At 44.3% G+C, this 17,500-nt stretch overlaps 1 protein-coding gene across 1 annotated transcript in view; it reads left to right on the top strand.

Annotated features, from left to right (window-relative positions):
- The first annotated feature begins 13,562 nt into the window (after window positions 1-13,562).
- apc2 (APC regulator of WNT signaling pathway 2) overlaps window positions 13,563-17,500 on the top strand; it is an 18,739-nt gene continuing 14,801 nt past the window's right edge. The window contains exon 1 of the mRNA XM_030784505.1: window positions 13,563-13,706. Coding sequence (XP_030640365.1) covers window positions 13,563-13,706 — 144 coding nt within the window. The remainder of the gene's footprint in view (window positions 13,707-17,500) is intronic.

Below are 17,500 nucleotides of genomic sequence, written 5' to 3'. Positions count from 1 at the left end.
GCAGTGTGTATACAAGGATTAGCTACCCAATGGGGATGCCAAAGCACGTCACGACAACATTCTTACACAACCGAAAACGTGGGCATCACTACGTCAAACCAGCATGGCTCGAGAAGACTTCTGTATAACCGCCTACAAATAACATGTAGGCTACCCTCGCGACTAGTACTACCGTTAAATGGCAAGCGAAAATAGACATCCGTTCTTATTTGTCGTGGGCATTAAACTCGTGTGTGGTGGTCTCTACAGAATAAAGGCATCCGAGCCTGTCTCTCCCGTCCAGATTATAGTATTGGCTTTGTAGTCCACGGGACCAAAGGAAAAAAGGCGAACCTCTAGACGCACGCACGCACACGCACGCACACACACACACACACACACACACACAAAAAGATACGAAGCGCGAACAATGGCATGCCTGGGGGTCTACACGAAAACCACTAACACTGTGTCCTTGGGTTAGACTGTAATTGTCTGTTAATAATTTTTCTAAGTCACTCAAAAAGCGCCCTAAAAAACACATATTTTCCAAGTTTCAAGTAGTTTCTTTCAAGAAGAATTTCAAGCACCTGAATTATGTAAATAACAGACGGTCCAAACGTTCGCCGGAGGAAGATGATGAAATGTGAGATGTTCTAAGCCCTGACATTACTGTGTGCCCGCGCGGTTCACATCCGACTACTGCTCATGAATAGCAAAGACACGCGACTGCCAGGACCGGGTACATGTAAAATAATTGTACATTTAAATTTGAATGCAGGTATCAATAGACAACCGGTGATTAAGAAAACGAGGGAAGATGTAAACGGAGAGGAATACCCGATTGCTAGTAGTCGACATATCGTGGCTTACCTGGACACAAAGCTGTATTCCCTACTAGGAATGCGATCAGGATTCATAAAACACAGTAAGCACTGGAGCACACGACAACATGCGTCTTCTGGTCACGGCAGCGCGGGCCTTCTCTCATTCTGTCATGCTGTTACTGGGATGTAAGCCGACTGATGCCATGGAGAGAAGATGCTGTTTCAAACCTCTCTGCTTCAAACGACCTGCCTACTACGCCGTACAGCTCGCTGACGCACGCAACCACACGTTCTGATCACCCCCGCTTCCCTTTCTGCATGCTGTTGGACTGTACCCTGTCCCACGGCTCCGTTAGCCAGTTACGATACACATACATATACAAAAAAACTAAGTCTGTCTTTATAGCCCACTAGCTCTAGTTCTGGATGAGGTGCACCGGCACCTGCCACAGCAGTTAGGTGTGTCCTGTGATGAGTGCTTTGTGAACCGATGCTGATGTGTTAGGTGTGTCCTGTGATGAGTGCTTTGTGAACCGGTGCTGATGTGTTAGGTGTGTCCTGTGATGAGTGCTTTGTGAACCGGTGCTGATGTCTTTCATACAAAGTGTGGAGCTGAAACCGACTGAAGGGTTGTTTCTCTGCTCATGTGGATAGTGGTGATTTAGTTAAATAAGACAAAGTGAGTACGGTACCACACACACACAGACACACACACACACAAAAACCCTCGCTGAAATCGCTGTGTGCTAGTCCACTGTCTCTTTCTGATCCTTGGTCTCTAAACCACGACAGACGGCAAAATCAAGGCTATAATGAGAAAACTATCGTGTAATAATCTGACTGAATTAGATTTAGACTACACCTAATGATATCTAAGACACTGATAAATGCACACGTTTTGACAACCCTTTCTTCGAAAAACATCGCAAATTTTCTTGGCTAAAAACAGTATTTTTAACCGACCTCAATAGTACATCCTGTGGAATCTGAGCTCTTTGTCACTCAATGACCTTGAGCCGCAGCGGAGCGGCAGAGACATCAGCTCCCTCCGTCATTTCAACAGAACATCTCTGTAGGCTCGCGTGATTTTGACAAACTGCTCATTGTTACTGGATTGTCACTATTTTTCCATAATGCAGTTCCATGCAATACATTTTAAAACATCTCTTTTGAGCTATGATGGCACAAAACGCAGAGCTGAAACCTTTTGTCTGTTGAGATAAACTAGGATTTGTCTCCCTCTGCTGGTGATAAAATGGCCAGAAGAAAACGACATGTCTCAACAATTGTTCAGTTCCTCTGAGTTCAGCAATTTTTCTCAAAGGATACACTTAAATTTATGTGCTGTATGTTGATGTTTAATTTGAAATGAAGAATTTTGTTTAGGTTGTTTAATAAGACTGTTGTTTATCAGTTTCGAGGGATGGTTAGAGGGAATTTAAATCTAAAATCTCTGAGTCGGACCTGAAGAGATTCTGAAAGCAGACAGTAAATACAACTGTCCAAGTAGGTCGTGCCGGTGTTCTGACGAGTTGTACTACCTATCGATATGTGCTGCTTAGCGCACAATCTTGGGTTATGGTCAGGGTTCGGGTTAGGGGCGGGGTTAGACTCTTCTATCGATTCGCGCTATGGGAGCACTTCTCCACAGAGCAGCACGAGCCGTGAGAACACCGGCCATGGAGGAAGAGTGTGACGTTCTACCAACCCGCGCTTCACACGTTTTATCAGAAAGTCTGCACTTATTTGAGAGGAGAACCGCATCTGAACTTTTATTCAACCTTCTCCATGTGTGAGCCTCTCGTTCTGGCGATAACGGTCATTTAGGCTAAGCGTCCGATGGGGAGGAGACGACTAGATGCCTTTAATCTCTCTCAGCCTGTCAGGGCAGCTCGGGGATGATATCTTTATCTTTAACTAAAATGATCTTTGTTTCTCAAAAAAATTGTCCCGAAGTATTCTCTGACCCCCCCCCCCCCCCCCCCCCCCCCGCCCCCGATTTTGTTTTAAATAGATATAATTTTAAGACTCGACTTAGAGAAGTGATTTTGTGAAACATGGTTTGAAGCACACATCAATTCCAATTTTTTTTCCCCCATTACACGTTTTAGTGTGAGTTGCTCGCCTTGGTGTAGTAATTCTCCCTACAGCAAAAGTGCCTTCGATCCGTCGAACACATTCACTCTCTGTTTGTGTCTATCCCCCCCCATGGCACACATCCATGACCCTTATGCTACTAATGAGTTTTCATAAAACCAAAGGCCAGGTCTGCAACATTCCACCAACCTCTTTCAATGTTTTTTTCTGATCGTGTGTCAGAGCCTATGATTAAGAAAGAGTAAATGTTTAAAACGCATCTGTTCGTCGCAAATATTTTCACATTAATATTTTGCTCACGTTGTAAAACATGTACTGTTGGAATAGGACACAAACTGGCAAATTAGCCTGTGCTTACAATCCAGCATTCCTCGAAGAGAGAGAGAGCGAGAGAGAGAGAGAGAGAGAGAGAGAGAGAGAGAGTTGAGTGACATCACGCCGCAGCATCACACAGCCAGCAGACAGCAGCTCAAGCGTCCTCGCCCATACCGAGCCGCTGTGGTCCCACACCCCACAAACACACCACTTCGCTTCAAAATGAGGTAGGCGTCGAATCTTTAAAAAATCTGTTTCTACACACCTCTGCCCTTTACTATACGATGACATATTTAAGCGTGTTTGCATTTAGACAGGGCCGTTTTGGTCGGTGGTCTGGGCTGAGGAATCTGTGGTCCTGATGCGCATTTTTAATAGGGCGCGTGAGTGCTTGAAAGGATTTTGAATGGCTTTCCCTCTCGTCTTTTAAGCTTTGGAGCTCTGGAACTGTCCGTTTTGTATGCGGCTCCCTGACGCGACCGACATAGAATATAAAATATATTTGCCAAATGTGAATATGTGGAAATACACTGACGTTTGAACGTCGCCGATTACGACGGACAAGGTCGACAATTAAGTCAGGTGGATCTTACCTGGAAATCACTGTTTCATCTGATGACTATTTGAACCGTTTTCGTACTCTCTCTTTTTGAATAATAGTCTCAGAATGACAGGGTTATTAGAATAATGCACGTTTAGGAGAAACAGAGGGGCGGCGCTGGCATTGTTCGTTGGCCTGTCTCCGTCGCCAGTGCAATGTTGCTGTTTCAAGAGGCTTGAAGACAAACAGGACTAAGAAAATGGTCGCTGCTGTTGGCTGTGTCTTGTTTGCGTTCAGTCACTTCCGTAATAGTGCATAACGGTTTAATATGTTACAGTGAGTCAGAGGTACTGAAATTCTGTGAAGAGATAAACAGATATGACAACGAATATTCATATCTTTGGCTTCACTGAATTGGTAGGGTATGATTCATTGGCAGGTGTAACCTTTTAACGGTGAGACTGACTAAACGCTAATTCACCGGGAAATAAAATGTGCCTTATCTGCACAAGTATCTGGAAGTTTTTTGTAACTTGATTTTGTGGGTGGCTGATATTAATCGGGTGAAACATGTCTGTAATATGTAATCGGATATTGATTGTCGCCAGGCGAAATGGCATCTCTATAATGAGGTAATGTGATCTATAACACAGAGTCCATAACAACACTAATCCCCATATGTGAAAGAGTCTTTAAGACCGGGGTGAAAGCAAACAGCAAGAAAGAGAGGGAGAGAGAGAGAGATGTGCTGTCTGATCTAATGAGACCCAGTATGGAGTCTGCTCTTCAGTCTATGAGTGCAGTGCCCATGACCTTATATTGTTATATTTGTGAAATATTATTTGTTTGTGTCTTGTGTTCTTTTGTAAATGTCTTTGGATAAAAACCTTGGTCACATGACTAGGATGTAAAAATGTAATATGTGAAGTCTGCCTTCTTTCTGTAAAGGAACAGCCGGAGAGGGAGAGAAACTCCGCTCTGCCTGTGTCTCAGTTTAATACTGACCAGTCAAAGACTGTAAACAACATTACAGAACCAGAGACTGATGGTGACAATAAACAACACAACACCCACATTATCTATCTATCTATCTATCTATCTATCTATCTATCTATCTATCTATCTATCTATCTATCTATCTATCTATCTATCTTTAATTATGCGTGGTTCTGAGGCTCTGTGAGTGCTGTGTGGGTCTGGAGTGCAGTATGCAGATGGCACTGGTGTGGTGAGTGATGTGTATGGGACAGGACTGGGGGGCATAGCCGGGTGACTCATGCCCCAGCCGGCCCACTATGGGCGTGATGTGACCGTATTCATCAGAACAAAAGGTCTTGATGGCTTTTTCTTTCGGCGGATTATGTAATGCTGTGTTTTGGGGCAGAAACACGATGTTCTGGTATTTTCCGGTTATTTTCCTACGTGAAGATTGGTTCTGATGTCAGGGTAGTCTGTGTAGGTCTTACTGTGAAAAAATGGCACCAGAATAGAACTATGGCTTGATAACAGGTGTAAACTGACGCAATGCTCAGGTGAATGTGTAAAGACCAGTTTCAGGTGTAATTCGGTTTTGAATGGTTTCACAACGTAGGTGTAAAAGAGGTGTGTGTGAGTGGTTCTGACAACACCACTCACAGAACCAGAACCCTGGTTCTAACAGAACTGGTCTCACTGGACAGTTTCTGTGTGCCGCTCAGTGGACTGGGCTGAGTCTAGGATGTCGTCGTCTAAATGACCTAGAGCTTGGTCTGTGTTTCTTTCACCCTAATGAGTGTGTGTGACATTCTGTTTAGCGTTGACTGACATGTCTGAGGAGAACGGATCTTCTCTCAGCAGTCCAGATCTGAGGCTGGTGCTTTTTAAACTGTCTGTCTGTCATTTACAGTCAGGTCCAATAATCATGGAGTATCGATGCCATGGTAAACACACACAGACACACACACAGACACACACACACACACACACACAGTATTGAGGCCGTGGTCAGAAAAGCCAATGACTCTTCTGTTCACAGATCTTCTCCCTGCCAGATATGACTCCCCAAACATGACTCCCCAAACATGACTCCCCAAACACGACTCCCCAAACATGACTCCCTAAACACGACTCCCCAAACATGACTCCCTAAACACGACTCCCCAAACACGACTCCCCAAACACGACTCTTCAGACACTGTTGGTTTAATGTCCTGGTGTTTTCCTCGTGGTGAAGATGAAAATTTGGATGATCTGCACTGTTAGTTACATTTTCCTTTTGTGGAACGATGCTGTCTGATTGTTTGAGCACCTAACTGGGGCTCAACGCACACTTGTAGCCTGTGACACAAACCAATAGAGATTGAGACTTGTGGTGTAAACTTGTTTAAAACTGACCTGCTTCACTGAGATAAAGGGACTGAAGGTTCAGAAGTGTTAAGTGTCGCAGGAGATGGACTTTCATCCAAACTCCCTTTTTTATGTGTGAGAAAATTGGGGTAAATGTGTTTGTGAAATACAGTGTGTGTGGGGTGACTGTGTTTGTGAAATACGGTGTGTGTTTGGGGTGATTGTGAAATACAGTATGTGTTTTGGGGTGAGTGTGTTTGTGAAATACAGTATGTAATTGGGGTGACTGTGTTTGTGAAATACAGTATTTATGTGTTTTATTGTGAACACGGAGACAGTCTTATGAATGCTCAGTTACAGGAACCCCAGCCCTCTGTGGCAGGTGTGGTTACCATGGAAACCAGACGGCTCTGGCAGCGAACGGTGGATGGAGGCGAATGCAGTGTAGATGGAGGAGGGGTTCAGATTGAGTGAATCCTTTGTTCTCATCACTGCCTTAAACTGGGCCAGTTCACTGATATTACAGTATTATAATGTACTCAGTTTCACTAAACCTGAATATAATTCAATGGAATTGTTTGAAATTCTCAATTGGATTTTGAACAACTATGATTTTAGTCATGCCACATCCTTGCCTTCATAATGAATGACCTCAGCTGGGTTTTCTTTCAAGGCTAGTTTCTGTTCCTTGGCTCTAATGCAGCTGTACAATTAATCTCTACATCTCAGTTTACTGCTCAATATCTAATATACCTGCAAAATTCTCCTCAAGATTTTATGCCTTTTATGCCTTTCTGTCATATGTATGTTTTCCTCTGCAGCATTCGCTCCACTTGCAGAGCAGAGGGGTTGTGTTGAGTGACTGTGTTCAGGACTGTGGTGTTGTATTGAGTGACTGTGTTTCAGGGCCGTGGTGTTGTGTTGAGTGACTATGTTCAGGGCTGTGGTGTTGTGTTGAGTGACTGTGTTTCAGGGCTGTGGTGTTATGTGGAGTGACTGTGTTAAGGACTGTGGTGTTGTGTTGAGTGACTGTGTTCAGGACTGTGGTGTTGTGTTGAGTGACTGTGTTCAGGGCTGTGGTGTAATGGGGAGTGACTGTGTTCAGGGCTGTGGTGTTGCGGGGAGTGACTGTGTTCAGGGCTGTGGTGTAATGGGGAGTGACTGTGTTCAGGACTGTGGTGTTATGAGGAGTGACTGTGTTCAGGGCTGTGGTGTTATGGGGAGTGACTGTGTTCAGGGCTGTGGTGTTGTGTTGAGTGACTATGTTCAGGGCTGTGGTGCTGTGTTGAGTGACTGTGTTCAGGGCTGTGGTGTTGTGTTGAGTGACTGTGTTCAGTTGTTCAGTAGTGGTGGGCCATGGGGGATCACCTGTGACTGAGTAATCCTGAGTGAATTTCCTACGTCTGACTACAGGTGTCACTGATATGTTTGTGCTCACGGTCAGTGCAGACGGCACTAACACACCTGACCAGTTTAACCAGAACAGACCAGCTGAACCTGAGCATGTGGTTTAATGCAAACAGGGCAGTTTGAAACAGTTTAACCAGATGTCACAACCTGCACCGCCATTTTGGACTTTTGGTTTGACATGTCTTTGTGCTCCTGTTCTCTGTCTGTCTCCGCCCCTCACCTGTACCTGTTTGTCCAATTATTACCTTGTTAATTTTTACCAATCCTGTGTTGCCCTGTTTAGTTCTCCCTCTATTTAAGTCCTAGTGTTTGCCTTGTCCATGGTCTATCGTTGTTTGTGTATTTTGCGCACTGTCATGCTGCACCTTTTTGTTATCGGCTTTTGTTATTCGTTTGCACTGTATTTTGGTCTTCATTTTAAGTAAAGCTTTCCTTTTTGTCACCGTCAACCATCGTGTCGTTGCACTTGGGTCCTGCACCATACCACCAGCGTGACACCAGAACAGACCAGCTGAACCTGAGCATGGTGGTTTAATGCAAACAGCGCAGTTTGAAACAGTTTAACCCTTTAAAACCTGACCTGACGCAGCTGTGACTGAGGTGTGCTCCAGTGCTCTGATTACAGCTGCACGGTTTCTGTCTCTGCACTGCACTGTTCCAGAAACACAGATCTGGATGTGAAGACCTGTCTTAGTTATGTGTTTTATGTCTGTATATATGTATATATTGTATGTGTGTATGTATGTGTGCATGTTTGTGTTGTATGTGTGTGTGTGTATGTATGTATGCAGTGTATGTGGATATGTAAGTATGTGTGTGTATATATGTGTGTATGTATATGTGTGTGTCTATGTGTGTATGTATGTGTTGTATGTGTGTGTTGTATGTGTGTGGGTACCAGATGTCCCAGAGGACAGAGGTTGTCTGGGCTTAATGTGAGTTTAGCGTGTGTCTCTAGGCTGATTGGCAGAGGGAGAAATTTGAAACTTTATATTTTTCTTTGGTACGTTTAGCATCTGGTTTCTCTGCCAGTAGGACAGATAGGTCAGAATCTTTACGTGTGTTTAGAATCTGTTCCATTTGTCAGTCATCACACACACACACACACACACTAACGGAATGGCTCAGTTTTGATGTAGTGTGTGTCACACCCCAGGAGTGCAAATTAAACATGACAGCAGGAGTGAAGACATAGTCACAAATACTGAGTGGTCATTTTCAATTCACCATATCAGTGATTCTCTCTCTCTCTCTCTCTCTCTCTCTCTCTGTTCTCCCTCTTTCTCCCTCTATCATACGCTCTTTCCTTCTCTCTCTCTCTCTCTCTCTCTCTCTCTGTCTCTCTGTTCTTTCAAGTCTTTCATCTGGAATGTTTTATTACCTTTTTTCCTAAGTGCAGAAAAACAGGGGTTGGCTGTTGCCATGGTAACAGGGCTATACCACCTCATTGGCGGCTCTGTTCACTCTATGTTCAATCTAAATGATTTCCCCCAAGGGAGAGAGATCTCCATCCAGATTACCCAGCATGCTCAGCAGCACCCTCAAAGCAAATAGGGCGGAACGGAAGGAGGGCTGAAGGGAAAGACAGAGGATAAAAGAGATGGATGTGAATGTCATTGGTCCTGCTTAAGATGGAGGCATGTGTGGAGTTTCTGTGTGGTGAAAAACTGTTCATGAATATATTCTTTTTGATCAGAAACCAAATTAGCAGATAGAAAAACAACCGGCTCAACCGGCTGTGTCTAATCCCCCTGGACAGTCCCACACAGTACACGCTTACCAGTTATCAGTCAGTCCACCCCTGTCTCTAAAACACACACACACACACACACACACACACACACACACAGTACACGCTTACCAGTTATCAGTCAGTCCGCCCCTGTCTCTAAAGCACACACACACACACACACACACACACACACAGTACACGCTTACCAGTTATCAGTCAGTCCGCCCCTGTCTCTAAAGCACACACACACACACACACACACACACACACACACACACAGTACAAGCTTACCAGTTATCAGTCAGTCCGCCCCTGTCTCTAAAACACACACACACACACACACACACACACACACACAGTACACGCTTACCAGTTATCAGTCAGTCCGCCCCTGTCTCTAAAGCACACACACACACACACACACACACATTCAGAGAACTGTGTCTCTCTGTCTCTGTCTCTGTCTCTCTCTCTCTCTCTCTCTCTCTCTCACACACACACACACACACAGGGTAATTGGTATGCTGTGGGCTGAGAGGAAAGGATCCTGGCAGCTGATTGGCTGAGATGTGACGTGCTGCCTGGTTCTCTTACATCAAAACCAGTTCACTCTGCTGCCCTCACCCATGTTATCAAAAACAGTTCACTCTGCTGCCCTCACGCATGTTATCAAAACCAGTTCACTCTGCCTCCTTCACGCATGTTATCAAAACCAGTTCATGTTATCAAAACCAGTTCACGCTGCCTCCTTCACGCATGTTATCAAAACCAGTTCATGTTATCAAAACCAGTTCACGCTGCCTCCTTCACGCATGTCATCCTCCACTGCTGTTACCAGACTGACGAGTGGCTATGCCTGACTGAATATCAGTGTGAACAGGAGCAGGCAGCAGTGACAACTGTGCAGTGGAAAAAACCCACACGGCCACAGCACTGGTCTCTCTGGTCTCTCCGCTCCTGGCCTCTGGCTCAGTGGTATCGATTCCCAAACTCCATATTTCTGTCGTATTGATCTGTCCAGTTATTATTGCATAATGCTCTTTCCTGGAACACGCTCTCTCAGGGCAGGGGAAACACAGGTTGTCTGTCTGTGTGGTTTACAGTAGACTGAGTGGGGCAGGTGTGTGTGTAGTTTAGAGTAGACTGAGTGAGGCAGGTGTGTGTGTAGTTTAGAGTAGACTGAGTGAGGCAGGTGTGTGTGTAGTTTAGAGTAGACTGAGTGGGGCAGGTGTGTGTGTAGTTTAGAGTAGACTGAGTGGGGCAGGTGTGTGTGTGTGTGTAGTTTAGAGTAGACTGAGTGAGGCAGGTGTGTGTGTGTGTGTGTGTGTAGTTTAGGACAGACTGAGTGAGGCAGGTGTGTGTGTAGTTTAGAGTAGACTGAGTGAGGCAGGTGTGTGTGTGTGTGTGTAGTTTAGGACAGACTGAGTGAGGCAGGTGAGTGTGTAGTTTAGGACAGACTGAGTGAGGCAGGTGTGTGTGTAGTTTAGAGTAGACTGAGTGAGGCAGGTGTGTGTGTAGTTTAGGACAGACTGAGTGGGGCAGGTTTATGAAGTGTGGAGCATTTGGAGAGGAACTTGATGACACACCTACTGGTCCACAGGTTCCTGTTAATGTGAATAGCATGTAGCTAATCGGTTACTGCCAGGAACAGGACCAGAATGGAAACACCACCGGAACAGTCCTGTGTTTAGAGAACAGAAATGGGTATGCCACGATACCAGAAATTCCACAATACCAGTGAAATTCCACAATTCTCGATACCTAGTTCGATACCATGGTAAAAACCAAAAACAAAATAATAAACCCCATGTACTTCAACATGCAGCCCTTTATTTAAAGCATTTGAACATTACAGAAAATGACAGTTGCTGACTTTGCTCTTGCTTCTCCTGGTCGACATCCTCCTCTGGCTGATCCTGTGAAACTTAGGAAAATTATGGGTTTTCCGTTATCAGGTATCGCTCAGTGACTGTAAGAAAACAGCAGAGGCTACACACACAATGTACTAACACACACACACACACCCATATTCTCAGAGTGCAAGCAGTAGTTTAAATTTACTGACTTGGTGACAGACCGTCAGTCCGTAAATATTCATTTAAACACTAACGGTTTCTCTTGATAACAGATGACACAGAACGGTAAGGACGGTTCCCTACGAGCTATGTTTACATTACGTTAGCCTAAACCTAACCCAATGCCAGCAGTCTCAGAAAAAAACTAACGGTAACTTGTGTTTCAGGAGAAGGATAACAAGGATAACACAGAATGCATTTCCATTGTGTATCAGGCTCTCCTCCTTTCTCCTGAGGTGACATGATGAGTGATTTTCTCTGTTGTGAGGTAGAATCTGCGTGCAGAGAGTTTGTGGAGTGTGTGTATTAGGAGACTCTTGGCAGTCAGACAGAGTGAATATTGTAAAACCTCTTATCATGAACTCAGGACGGATCTGCTCAGGCATCAGATTCTCACATCTGTGGCCCTGTCCTAATTAGAAACACATTTTACATCTCATGAGGTGAGGGGCTTTTTCACCACGTTTTAACGCAGGTCACACCAGTCATCACAGGTTCCCTGTCACACCAGGCATCACAGGTTCCCTGTCACACCAGGCATCACAGGTTCCCTGTCACACCAGGCATCATGTGCTTTTAGTTACAGCCTGTAGAGAGTTAACAGAGAGAAAACCACCCTGTGTTACCATGGAGATGAAAGGGAGGATCCTAAAATGGAAATTATTGGAGTTTTCATATTTCAAACGCAGTTTTATAAATTCATATGAACTGTTCCCGTAGAAACTGCTACTAGGGTGCTATATATGATAATAATGATAATAATAATAACAACAATAATAATAATAATAATCAAATCTCTCTGCAGTGCTAAAAATGGCTCCTCCCTCTTAAGCCCTTATTTGGTCATATGCCTTCTCTTTATATGGTGTCACACCTTTCAGAGCAGGAACTGTCCAGCTGGGTGTCATTTCCTGTGGTCTGTTGTCTGTGTCGTACCACCACTGTAGAGCTGGTTGCATTTTGTCGATGTGATCATATTTGGAGATGATTTACTCTGTAGCATGAATGGAAGAGATGGAAGAGCCATATAGACATTGAGGCCACAGGCTTCACAGAAGACCTCTGAGATCTGTGTGTGTGTGTGTGTGTGTGTGTGTGTGTGTGAGAGAGGGAGAGCGAGAGAGAGTCTGGTGAATTAACCAAACTGAATAGCAGAGCTGCAGAGCTCAGTCTTCAGGCTCGTCCAAGCACAAACATCGATCTAAACGAACACAAACCCTGTGGACCATCTGCTGCCACCAGCATCAGAGTCAGCAGCGTAAATGCTAAGGCATGGGGAGGGGGGGGTAATGTCTGATAAGAGCCCTCTTTCCCCAAAGGACATGAGATCACTCATATTCTTCTCTAGCTATCTCACTGCTGATGTAAGTGTCGTGTGCATGAGGAGCTGGTTTACTGACAGAAGATCCAGTTCGCTCTTTTTTGAGATTCGCTCAGTTCATTTGATTCTTCGGCACACACTGAGTCTTTGAGTCTGCATTATTCCATCATTAGTTTTACAGAAAATTCTAGTGTTTCCCGCGAAACTGTAATGATTTTCAGGTGGGTTCAGAGGGTGTTGATCTTTGCAGCGGTGTGATTACAGCTGGGACATAAAACAGCTGTAATCTGGTATCTTTCCCCCTCTGTCCTGGTTTTGTGTCTGTACCATAAAACATTCACAAGTCTAAGCATCCAACACATCCGTCAGCTCCGTGTAGCAAAAACTCAACTCATCAAACAAAAAAGGTTCTGGTTCTTTGTGCATTAGGGTATTTATTTACTGATAAACAGGTATAAAAATATAAAAAAAAAGGTTTTGGCTCTTTGTGCATTAGGGTATTTATTTACTGATAAACAGATATAAAAATATAAAAAAGGTTCTGGTTGTTTGTGCATTAGGGTATTTATTTACTGATAAACAGATATAAAAATATAAAAAAAAAGGTTTTGGCTCTTTGTGCATTAGGGTATTTATTTACTGATAAACAGGTATAAAAATATAAAAAAAGGTTTTGGATCTTTGTGCATTAGGGTATTTATTTACTGATAAACAGATATAAAAATATAAAAAAAGGTTTTGGATCTTTGTGCATTAGGGTATTTATTTACTGAGTGCATAGATGTAAATATAAAGCGATAAGTGTATGGAACATTTTCATTCACAAGCTGTACAGGACAGAATTTTCTCTGCGACCTTGTGGTCCTCATTTTTCTCTCTCCCTTTCACCCCCCCACCCCCCCCCCCCCCACCCCCCTCTCTTCAGGTGCTGAGAGATCTCATGATGACTCACAGCGCTGCGTCTTATGACCTCCTGGTACGGCAGGTAGAGGATCTCCGTAAGGAGAACTCTCACCTGCGCAGGGAGCTCCAGGACAACTCCCATCACCTGTCCAAGCTGGAGAACGAGACCTCGGACATGAAGGTAAGACACAGAAGCCTCATACTGCCTGGGGTGAACACACACAAAAACCAGTCAGGATGTCAGTGTGAAACTCTCATCTCCACTAACCCTGTATTATACCAACTGCATTGTTAGAGGGGGTTCTAACTCTTTCTGTAAATAAATTTGCTCTGGAGAGTGTGGATTATATAAACAGTAAATACATTTGCTCTGGAGAGTGTGGATTATATAAACAGTAACTAAATTTGCTCTGGAGAGTGTGGATTGTATAAACAGTAAATACATTTGCTCTGGAGAGTGTGGATTGTATAAACAGTAAATACATTTGCTCTGGAGAGTGTGGATTATATAAACAGTAAGAGGAGTTCATATAACCCACAATTACAGTTCATTCCGACATTTACATGCATTTCCCAAAACACTAAAAGGCAGTCACTCATTGTCGCTCCTCTGACCCCTGACCCCTGACCCCTGGCCTAGACCCACACATTCAGCCTCTCCTCCCTCTGTAGGGCCAGGGTTTGGCCCCTGTCTGACACCTGCTTCCTCCCCCATTCTCAGTAGCACCCTGAACTGGGAGCCTCAGCATTATATGTGCTTGTGTGAAATAAGTGTTATAGTAACAATGTGAAATTACAGTAACAGTGTGAAATTAGTGTTATAGTAACAGTGTGAAATTACAGTAACAGTGTGAAATTAGTGTTATGGTAACTGTGTGAAATTACAGTAACAGTGTGAAATTAGTGTTATGGTAACTGTGTGAAATTACAGTAACAGTAATAGTGTGAAATTACACTGTGTTACTGTGTTAGTGTTTGGGGGTTGACTGTGTTACTGCGTTAGTGTTTGGGGGGTAACTGTGTTAGTGTTTGGGGTGGACTGTGTTACTGCGTTAGTGTTTGGGGTGGACAGTGTTACTGTGTTAGTGTTTGGGGGTGACTGTGTTACTGTGTTAGTGTTTGGGGGGTAACTGTGTTAGTGTTTGGGGTGGACTGTGTTACTGTGTTAGTGTTTTGGGGTTGACTGTGTTAGTGTTTGGGGTGGACTGTGTTACTGTGTTAGTGTTTGGGGGCTGACTGGGTTAGTGTTTGGGGTGGACTGTGTTACTGTGTTAGTGTTTGGGGTGGACTGTGTTACTGTGTTAGTGTTTGGGGGCTGACTGTGTTAGTGTTTGGGTTTTGACTGTGTTACTGTGTTAGTGTTTGGGGGGTGACTGTGTTACTGTGTTACTGTTTGGGGGCTGACTGTGTTAGTGTTTGGGGGCTGACTGTGTTACTGTGTTAGTGTTTGGAGGCTGACTGTGTTACTGTTTGGGGGTTGACTGTGTTACTGTGTTAGTGTTTGGGGGCTGACTGTGTTAGTGTTTGGGGGCTGACTGTGTTACTGTGTTAGTGTTTGGGGGCTGACTGTGTTACTGTGTTAGTGTTTGGAGGCTGACTGTGTTACTGTTTGGGGGTTGACTGTGTTACTGTGTTACTGTTTGGGGGTTGACTGTGTTACTGTGTTAGTGTTTGAGGGCTGACTGTGTTACTGTGTTAGTGTTTGGGGGGTGACTGTGTTACTGTGTTACTGTTTGGGGGCTGACTGTGTTAGTGTTTGGGGTGGACAGTGTTTTAATGTGTTAGTGTTTGGGGGCTGACTGTGTTACTGTGTTAGTGTTTGAGGGCTGACTGTGTTACTGTGTTAGTGTTTGGGGTGGACAGTGTTACTGTGTTAGTGTTTGGGGGCTGACTGTGTTAGTGTTTGGGGGGTGACTGTGTTACTGTGTTACTGTTTGGGGGCTGACTGGGTTAGTGTTTGGGGTGGACAGTGTTTTAATGTGTTAGTGTTTGGGGGCTGACTGTGTTAGTGTTTGGGGGGTGACTGTGTTACTGTGTTAATGTTTTGATGTTAAGGCACAGTTTTGAGAAAGAGGTCACAAATTGTGGGATTGTGTTGAGGCGAATGAGGAAAAACTGTAACACTCAGAGAAATAATCTAACACTGTGAGATGTGCTGTGGAGCCAGGTCAATATGTTTTTGGAGCAGCTGAAACTGTAACCATGGAAACATGATCAGCTCTGTTTAACTCAGTTTCACCTTCAGCATGGTAGCTTTATGCTCCAGTTAGCAGGAGGTTACTGTCTCCAAACACATAGATAGACAGACAGATTGATTGAGAGATAGACAGACAGACAGATTGACTGATGGAGAGGTAGGCAGACAGACAGGCAGAGAGACAGACAGACAGGCAGACAGATTGATTCAGAGATAGCCGGACTAACAGATATGAAATGGGTTGTTCTTGTCATTTATGTCATTGTTTCATCCGAAATTCATTCAAACAGAACTCTTTCCGAGTGATCTGGCTGTGTGCTGTTGTTTTGGTCCCTGGTTTGTGTTGCTGGCGTAATCTCCAAAATCACACTGCTCTGCAACCCAGTGAAAACTCAGTGTCTCGGGACAGAGAGGTCAACCCTGTTATTCTGCCTAACATGGCCCGCTGCACCCCCCACCTCTCCGCCCAGCCGACCTTATTACAGTAATGAAAGCGGCAGGGAAGGAGGGCAAGCACCATTAAAGGAAAGAGAATCATTAAAAGAATGAGGCAACGTGTCCCACCCTTCACCGTGACTCCGAGCTGGCTCTGCGTTTGATGAGATCAGCGCGGTTAATGCAGGATCATTTAACGTCGGAATGTCGGGAAGGATTCGGGCTCGGGTTTCTGTCAGGGCATTTTTTTGTCCTGTAATGGGATGCATAATTGGATTGTTATTGGAGCTGTTCGACAGTACCCTCCTTATGTGTATCTGGGATGGTTTTAGTGCACCCATTACAGTCACAGAAAATCTTACCTTTACTGAGTTTACAAAGGAATTTATTCTTCTACACAGGCGCGCGCACACACACACACACACACACACACACACACACGTGCTTTTTCATATTCATTAGTCTGACCTATACCGTGGTCATGTCATATTGAGGACTTGTGACTTGTGAGATTTCACACCACACGTTTAAAAGAGAAGATAACTTTGTTTGGCCACTCAGCCATGTTAGATACTTGTTCAGCTCACGTTTATTTACGTGTCCCCTCTGTTTTGATAATCTCCAATGCACCGACTGTAACTACAGACATGCGAGTTGCAGATATACGTCCCATTGCTTCATTTAGGCAGAATAAGTTAAATGCTAGTTTAACCGCTCAGTAACAATAGCGTCTTTCACTGATAAACACGGCATTAGCTAGCTTTGTTGCTAACCTACTTTAGCAATGGACAGCATTATAAGCTGCTGTAAGTGATGTTGCCAGAGAAAATTTTTAGAAGAGACAAGGGAGAAATGACAGGACTGTTGTTTGTTTACTCGCTAAAACTACCACGCTGTTTCATAAATAAACCTACAATCAAGTTTGTCAAAAGCTTACCAGAGGCTTCCACACAACGAAACACCTCACGAATTTCGCCCTGCGAATTTTTTTTCTGTTACTCCCACCTCTCTAGAGAACATAACATACCAAATGCACCACACGCTGAACTGATTGGTTCTCTCATGGTTCTCATTTGCATAAAGTTGAGAATTACCTCGGCGAATTCGCCTCCGATATCACCAATCAGAGCGAATTTCGCCCCATTGAACCTGAATGAGAACGTAGCAAAATGCGCCGCAGTGGAAGCGTACCGTTAGTCTACGCCACTCGACTACCGTAACATTAAACGGTATTTTGATCTTTGACAGACTACCGGCTACTGCAGCAAAACCAGGCATGGCTGACATGAATGTCAGAACATGGTCGAAGAGATCCATCTTCCGTCTCTTTTTTAATTGTCATT

Source organism: Chanos chanos, chromosome 9, assembly GCF_902362185.1.
Source record: "Chanos chanos chromosome 9, fChaCha1.1, whole genome shotgun sequence".
Taxonomy (NCBI): domain Eukaryota; kingdom Metazoa; phylum Chordata; class Actinopteri; order Gonorynchiformes; family Chanidae; genus Chanos; species Chanos chanos.
The sequence above is the reverse complement of the archived record's forward strand: the minus strand, read 5'-3'. Positions and strand labels throughout refer to the sequence as shown.